The sequence below is a fragment of the Gavialis gangeticus genome, unplaced genomic scaffold (genome assembly GCF_001723915.1).
Source record: "Gavialis gangeticus isolate Ggan-Ray unplaced genomic scaffold, GavGan_comp1, whole genome shotgun sequence".
Classification (NCBI taxonomy): domain Eukaryota; kingdom Metazoa; phylum Chordata; order Crocodylia; family Gavialidae; genus Gavialis; species Gavialis gangeticus.
The window spans coordinates 158,649,572-158,657,366 of NW_017729032.1; the positions used below are offsets into that span (position 1 = coordinate 158,649,572).

At 47.1% G+C, this 7,795-nt stretch overlaps 1 protein-coding gene across 4 annotated transcripts in view; it reads left to right on the forward strand.

Annotated features, from left to right (window-relative positions):
* Positions 1–354: 354 nt before the first annotated feature.
* Positions 355–7,795, forward strand: part of LOC109302575 (cohesin subunit SA-2-like) — a 97,761-nt gene continuing 90,320 nt past the window's right edge. For 2 of the 4 annotated variants that reach the window (XM_019524165.1, XM_019524167.1), the window contains exon 1: positions 356–617. In XM_019524165.1, coding sequence (XP_019379710.1) covers positions 577–617 — 41 coding nt within the window. In that variant the 5' untranslated portion in view covers positions 356–576. Of the gene's footprint in view, positions 618–7,795 lie in introns of all 4 variants that reach the window. The other 2 variants (XM_019524168.1, XM_019524166.1) reach the window with 2 other exon arrangements.

Below are 7,795 nucleotides of genomic sequence, written 5' to 3' on the forward strand. Positions count from 1 at the left end.
GGCCCGCACGCCATCCCGGTCCGGGCCCTGAGCCCCGCGGTGTCCCCGGGAAACCCGCCCCCGCCGCCGCCTGCCCCGCGCCGCGCGGTCCGGGCACCCCTCAGGGCCTTGCTCTGCCCTGCCCTCAGCCGGCTGCGGCACGTGACTGCGGGCCGGCGCAGCTGATTGGCTGCGCTGAGGGTTCCGGCTCTGGGTGGGGTCTGTGCAGCCCAGGTGGGTCGCGCGTGGGGGTCTCCTTTCACTGCGTCGCACTGCATTGCAGCCCCCCCCCCCGCAGTGCTGCCTCCTTGCGTTGCGCCCCCAGGAGCGCGCTCAGGGCAGGGGCAGCCCCCCATGCCCACACTGCAAGGGCATTGGGCTCGTTGCATGCTCCCAGCTCCTGCCTCTTGTGGCTGTGCAGTGCCAGGCCTTTGCCTTCCCCGCTGCTGTGCATGTCTTTCCACCCCCTTGCTGCGTGGTTGCTTCTGGTTCTTAGCTGCCTTTTTCCCCCACCCCAGGTAGGAACTGAGTGGAGCTGGGGGACCCCTGGTGCCCTTGTCCCTGCACTGTCCACACCGCCAACAGGATGCAGCGGAGATGATCGCTGAGCCCAGCAGTGCCATTGCCGCCAGCCACCAGTAAGTCCAGGCAGCCGTGGCTGCAGTGCTTCAGGGCAGGGCTGGGCAGCTGGTGGCCCGTGAAGGGTTAATGTGTTTAACCCCTCTGCTTCTTGCCTACTCTGTCGCTCCTGTCTTTATGGTGGGGGCTGGGGTCTTCGGGGCAGGCAGCAGGGCTCATGGGGGGCACATCTGGCAGCAGAGGGGGCCTTGCATTGTACACACAGCAGTGCTGGCAGAAGGGGCACGTGGTGGCAGTGCAGGGGGTGGGCTTGCACAGCTGGCAGGGTGGAGGGTGTGCAACAGCAGCGGGGTGGGCGGGAGATCTTGTGTGGCTGGGGACTGGTTGTGCCACAGTACTAGGGGGCTCACCCATGCAGTGGTGGCAGTTGGGGGAGTTCAGGCAGCAGATGGGCTATGCATTGGCACGGGGTCCAGGAGCCTGCAGGCTGTATAGCCTATGACCCATGACTAATGCTGGTCTGAAACCAGACAGCCCTGCTTGGGGCATTGCCTCTGCAGTGACAGGGTGGGTTCATGCTGCATGGCTGTTTAGGCCAGGTTTTTTTGTCTGTGATCTGCTCTTACTGTTCCACTGACTGCTTCCTCTGTCCCTTCCTTTTAAGTAGATTGTGCCTTCATCTAGTCCAGTGGCTCTCAACCTTTTTTGTACCAGGACCCATTTGCAAGCATAGATGGCCAGTCCTGATCCAGTACCCTTCACTGCTCCTGCCCCAGACCCTAGTCCCCCAAGTATGTGGGACCCCAAGCAGTCTCAGCCTGCGAGGAAAAAGCCACGGTTTCCCATGTTTTTCTCCTTTAAAGAAGAATCCATTTTTAAAGTTTACTCACAACCCTTTCATATATTCTTGCGACTCACTTTTAGTTTGCAACCCATGGGTTGAGAAACACTGATCTAGTACATTTGTTCCATGCCTTTGATCTGCTTTGGCTTTACCATGGGTGCACTTGCACATCTAACCTTCAGACTCCTAGTCTAACCTTGCTGTTTGTTTACTATGAGAGATACTATCCCTTGGCAAGGTGACATGTAAGCTAGATGCATCTAGAACAGTATTTGGAAACCTCAAGGAATAGGAGTGGCAAACAAAAGCAGAATTAAGAACTGGACAATAATTGTCTAGATTTACAAGAGAGGAGGAGGAGCTTTGTACATGCACTACCCCTTTCTGTATGTCTTTGCATCCTTGTTAAGCCTTGTAAAATATAATCAATTGCTTGATGATCCGTCAGCTCCTGAACAAGCCACTAGCAAGTGGACCATATTGTGAAGATTAGTGCAAGGTACAGATGTGCTCATGATCCTTGAGCAGCAAAGTCTAAAAGTCAAAGCTACTAGCAGATGGAGAAGGAGTCTTAGCCGTGCTTCCCTTTTTCTGATTTCTCACTGAAACAAGATGAGCGCTCATTTGTAATCATAGAATCCAAGATCATTTTTAGGTACAGAAGGATGGTGGTGATTTTAAAGATGTCAGATGCACATCTATGCTTTCAAAACATGGCATGGGAAATTTGCATGTAGACACCCACACATTCTTCAAAGGCCTTCCTCTGAGGTTTCATATGAAATCTTTCTGCGCTACCAGTTGTAACGGTATGTACATTCATTCTCAAGCCATAGCTGTCTTTTCTGTGACACAGGATACAGGAATTTAATTCAGTTTGAAAATATTTTAAACAATTCTAATATTTTAACTATGAATAAAGATTTGTCAAAAACAAAAATCACATCCATTTAATTTAGTTTAGTAGTGCCAGCTAAATGGCCCCAAATTTGTGTCTGAATCCTGCACCTACTTAAACAGATCATCATATCATGGAATTATAGGCTTGGAAAGGACCTCAAGGATCATCTAGTTCAACCTCCTGCATGACTACTATTTCTAAAGCATCCCTATCCAGCCTCCAGATGCATCCCTTTTTCATCAAGAAAGCCTAAAGAAAACATATACTTATGTTTTTGTAAAATGTAGGTCTTAAGTTGTGGTTAAAAGCTCTCTACCAAAAAAAAACATAAACATTTTGAGAGACAGGAACTTTGCCACTTACCAGAAAGAGAAATTGTCATATTTAAGTACAAGACAAGGTTTTTTTCCCCTCAGTCAGCCTGGAAACAAGGCCCTTCTCATATATTCACCCACAAGGAAACCTTGTTAAATACATTGTCTATTATTAAACTGCTGGCAGAAGCAGCATATGGAATGCTGGAATGGGATAGAAATGGAGTGGAATGGCATAGCGATGGAAGCCAACTGTGAAGCTGATTAAGTGCAGCCAGCACTGAGCGTGACAATAAAATACATAGCCTATACTGGGCAAACATGCAGATGGGAACCTACTGCAAAGATAGGTTAGTGCAGGTGTGGGCAGTTATTTGGGCCTGAGGGCCACTTGGGTAATTTTTATAAGCTGTCATGGGCTGGGTCAGCATTTCCCTCCCCCTTTCCCCAAACAACTTGTCAAAACTCCCCATGGGGCTTTGAGTGGGCAGGGAGCAGTGTTTGAGAGCAAGACGGGCGTGATCCACTCCCTGCACGCCCTGCCCTGTGTGGTGGGGGTGTGCACAGGGATGTGTGTGTATGTGGGTGAGAGGGGCTTCCTGGGAGCCAGCTGGGGGTGAGGGGAGGCAGGGGGTTTGTGAAATGCTGTTCACTCTGCTGGGGCCCAGCCCAATGAACTATATGATAAATTATGAGGCTTTTGGTTTTGGATTAATATCATGCATAGTTTGTACTACCTATAAGTAGGTGCCAGAGGGCTGCTTAAAAGTGTGTATATGGTGTACCTGTGCTAAAACTTGCAGCAGTTTCCAAAAAAGGCGAAATGCATCAATTCTGGATGAACTTGTTCTATGGGTACTATGTGCAAATTGCTACAGCTATGTTTATTTGGAAGGTCAGCGTTTTCAAATTTGCTCCTCACTTCTTTGTGCTCAGAGAAAGCAGGGTTTGACAGTAAAGATAGGGGGAAGGGGCTGCAGGGGGAAGAAATTGAAGGAGGCAGAGGGCAAGGGGACTGTTTGATCCCCCAGATTTATTTTCCCTCTAGTAGTGGGAAGGGGATGATTCAAGACAAAACTTCAATAATTAGATTCTATACCTGGAAAATTATACTGAATTTATAAATTTTATAGAAGTTAATTATTGTGGATTCATCTTATAATCAGAGTGGTCTTGTGTTTGAGTAAATATGGTATATGAGGACCCAAATACTTGCTAACGGATACAAAATAAATCTGCCTGAGTGATCCAGGGAACTAAAAACTTTAGACAGAGTTAGTATGGCTCAGATTCTTTGTGCTGTGGTATGCATGTATGGGTATATATGTGTACCTGTGTACATGCACATACATAAAATGCATGCACATGCATATACCCACATGCACAGTAATGCCTAAAGATCTATATTGCCTAAACTTCCAAATCAGTAAAAACTTGCATATTGGCCCTGTATGTATCTTTGAGCATTATTGGACAGTAAGATAACCAGTTCCTGTGCCACAGCTTTCTAAATAGAAACCTTACAGACAATAAAAAGGAGGGAGAGAAAGGAAAACACGTTTTTTTTCTTTCCAGTTACTTTGACTTGTTTTATTGGTTCTTCCTAACTTGGTGGGGTTTGATGGTTTGTATGTTGCAGCTTGTGATGTTGCTTTACAAGAGTGTCCTGATAATTCAAATGATGTAGAAGGTTTTGGTACAGGTACTCTTCACTTAATGTTGTCGTGGTTAACATTGTTTTGTTATTACGTTGCTGATTTATTAGAAATCATACTCGTTTAAAGTCACGCAGCATTTGGTATAGCGTTGTTTGGCCGCCACCTGCTAGTAGGTAACTACTGTGATGTAATTGGATTCGCTTAACATAGTTTTGCTTAAAATCGCATTTTTCAAGAATGTAACTATGACATTAAGTGAGGAGTAGCTGTATTTTGGTGTTTGTCTGTCCCTTACAGGCTAGTTGGCATAGACAAGAAGAAAAAGATTTATTTTGTATATATCGTGGCAGTCCAACTGGTGACCTGCTGGCCACGTGCTGCTGCTCATACCATTACTCTGGCTGCAACAGCAGCTGGAGCGAGCGTCTGGGTTCCCATTCCCGCCTCGAGTTGCTGCTTCCTGCCTTTGCTCCAAGAGGTGGGGTAATGTGGCACTCTGTGTGGGGGGATGAGGGGGAGTCTGAGGCTGCACGGGGGGAGTTGCAGGAAGCAAGGGGATGCCCGTGTGGACATGCAGTGCAGCAAGGGGTGGGGCGGGGGAGAGTCTTCATGGTGCACAGCCCATCGACCTGTGCCTCACCTGATGTGAACTACACAGCTTGCAAGTCCCTGGAGGGGACATTCCCCAGGGGGATACAAATTGGACAATCCTGGGTTGAGTGAAGAATGTTTGTAGAGTCGCAGCATAACGATCAGGGAAAATTATGTGTTGAAGCTCCTGGTCAGCAGTCTTCCTCTATATTTTGCAGCCTTGGGAAGCATGCCATGCCACACCCTGTCCTTTCAGTTGCATCATTTGCACACTGCTGTAGGCACCTTGTAATCTCTTGACCTGGCACCAGTCCCAGCAAGTCTTTCTTTCTTGGAGTAATATATTAATATCATGTGTCACTTCTTAACCTGACAGGGTAAATACCATGTATCTGTGTCTAGGAAGGCAGTTTTCTTGAACCGCTTCGCAGGAGAACTGCTCTTCTAGTGTGGTTCAGTACCTGCCAAGGTGCAGTGGCTTTAAGCCCGGTTTATGAAAATGGGAGTCTCCTCTCTTGCTTGCTCTGGGGGCCTTATGGCTGAGGGCAAGCAAAACTTGGGGGCATCTGAACCCCAAGCCTCCAGGCTTTGGCCTGCAAGTTGGATGCTTACTAAAGGTTTTGGAAACATCTGAAGCCCCAGGTGTGGGTGGAGGATGTTTGCTGGTAGTAGGGCCACTTATGGTTCTGGACACTTGGATTTGGAATTAGTTTTAGCTAATTTGGCTGTGGATACAAATTATTTAAAAACAAAACAAAAACAGAAACAAAAAACATGGCATAGGCCAACTCCCTCCCTGCTCTTACCCTACTGAATTTAGAGATGATTTTCCCATCAGTAGGTCACTTTTAAGACTTCTGTGTTGTTCCTGGGGAAAGGTCTGCATGCTATAAGCTAGTGTGGCCCATGTGATCCTGCAGGTGAGAATAGATGAGCTGATGGTTTTTCTTGGCTTTAAAAGCTAAGAATCTTTATAATGTCAGTGATCTTTGGTACAAGTAAATTGCTGAGAAAAACTGTAAAATATTGGAGACGAGCATTGAGTTTTAATTGTGGCAAGTAGTGAAGTACTGAACATCATCTGTGTTGCAGTTCTAGAAAAATAGCACAGGTAACATGTTAGCTCAACCCCAGCTTCAAAACCTGGTCGGAGACAAAGAAATTGTGTAGAAGAGAAAAACAGAAGAATGTTTTTGGATATATTTTTAAATTAATTTGTGAGCTATAGAGAATTAATGTGTGACAGGTTCCAACTGAAAGCAGGAAAACAGTCCTTATTAGAAGAATAAGCTAAAAATGTTTCTTTTTTTTAGTATCTATGGGTTGAACTAGAAAGGTTTAAACAACATTTGATTGCATCATGTGGTTGCTGCTGCTCAAAAATAAAATCTAAAGAGAAGCATCTGATAAGTCAAATCCAGTGGATTTTAACCTGTGGTCCTCAGAGGCTAGGAGGGGGTTGTGAAAGATGACTATGATCAATCAAAAGTATGTGAATATCCACCCTCATGATTCAAAGGGGTCTGCACCTCCATTCAAAATTTTGTAGGGGTCCGGAAATGAAAAAAGGTTGAAAACCATTTGTCTAGTACAGTAAAAGTTCCGTTAACTGGCACCTTACAAGGTGGCATGCTCTATTAACCGGTATGCTGGCTTGTAAGGTAAAGTGAAACCAGAAGTGTCCACCATGGCACTTCCAGTTTTTCCGAGCCCCCACAGCCCGGGGCAAAGCAGCCTATGCTGCTGAGCCCCCACAGCCCAGGGGCATAACAAGCTGTGTGGGGCCCGCCTCCCTGTCCCCCAGGACCCGCAGGGCCTGCGGGAGGGGCGGCAAAGCCCCGGACATGGTGGGAGAAGTGGTGGCCTGAGTAGGCAAGGATGCCTGTTTGGGCTGCTCAGTTAACCAGCATGTTTTGTTATTCAGCATTCCCCATTCCTGAGGGGATGCTAGATAACAGAGCTTTTACTGTATATAGCTGTCTTCTAGCATTAGCATTAACATTAACACTTGTGTTGCCCTGTGGGGTCAGGCCAACTCTCAGGATCTCAATATTGTGCTGTTAGACAGGAGGGTGTGACACAATTGCACATATACAAACACACAAATCAATTAGGTGCATACGCACATACGCTACCAGCTCAGGCACATACACATCCAAACCAGCGTAGGCACATGCATACATATCACCAATTCAAACACATACACTATACACCCCAAAAGGTAGACACAGATCACTAATTCATATATCATGCATGCAATGACATACATACACACACACACAATACACCTACACACAGGTGAGTTCCTAATTTGGATGGTACAGTGTGTATGTGTGTGCTTGGGGTATCTGGGGGAAGGTTCAGGTGAGAGAGAGAGATTTAAAGTGTAGGGAGTGAAAGTTGCAAGAACCAGGGTTAGAACCGGTGGACTACAGAGAAGCTGGCTGAGGAACTGAGGCTTGGGTTTACTTAAGGTAGACTGGGGCTGGGAACTGAGGCAGACAGCTGAGATTTTTGTGTGGGGGGGCAGATAAGTGGTGGCAAGGAGGAGACAGCCAGGAAAGAAATTGAGGCAGAAACCTGGTTGCTCAGGGGAAAAGGAAAAGGCAGTGGGGATAAGACAGTGGCAAAGAAACGGGCTTGGAGGCAGAGAGGAGCTCAGGACAGGTGTTTGAGGTGGAGTGAGCCTGAAGCAGGAGAGGGAGAAATGAGACAGAAGTTAGAGGAGTGAGGAGCAGATTGGAGCAGGGCCAAACCATAGTAAAGCAAAACTCAACTTAGGGGTCCAAATAACAGTTTTATTAAACAGACAACGCACTACACAGCCCCATGAAGTTTTTGGTGCACGCATGCATGCGCACACGCACTCACAATGGCAGCAGGAGAAAGAGACTCAGTGGAAGGGCTGGAGTCCAGGTAGGGAAGAGAA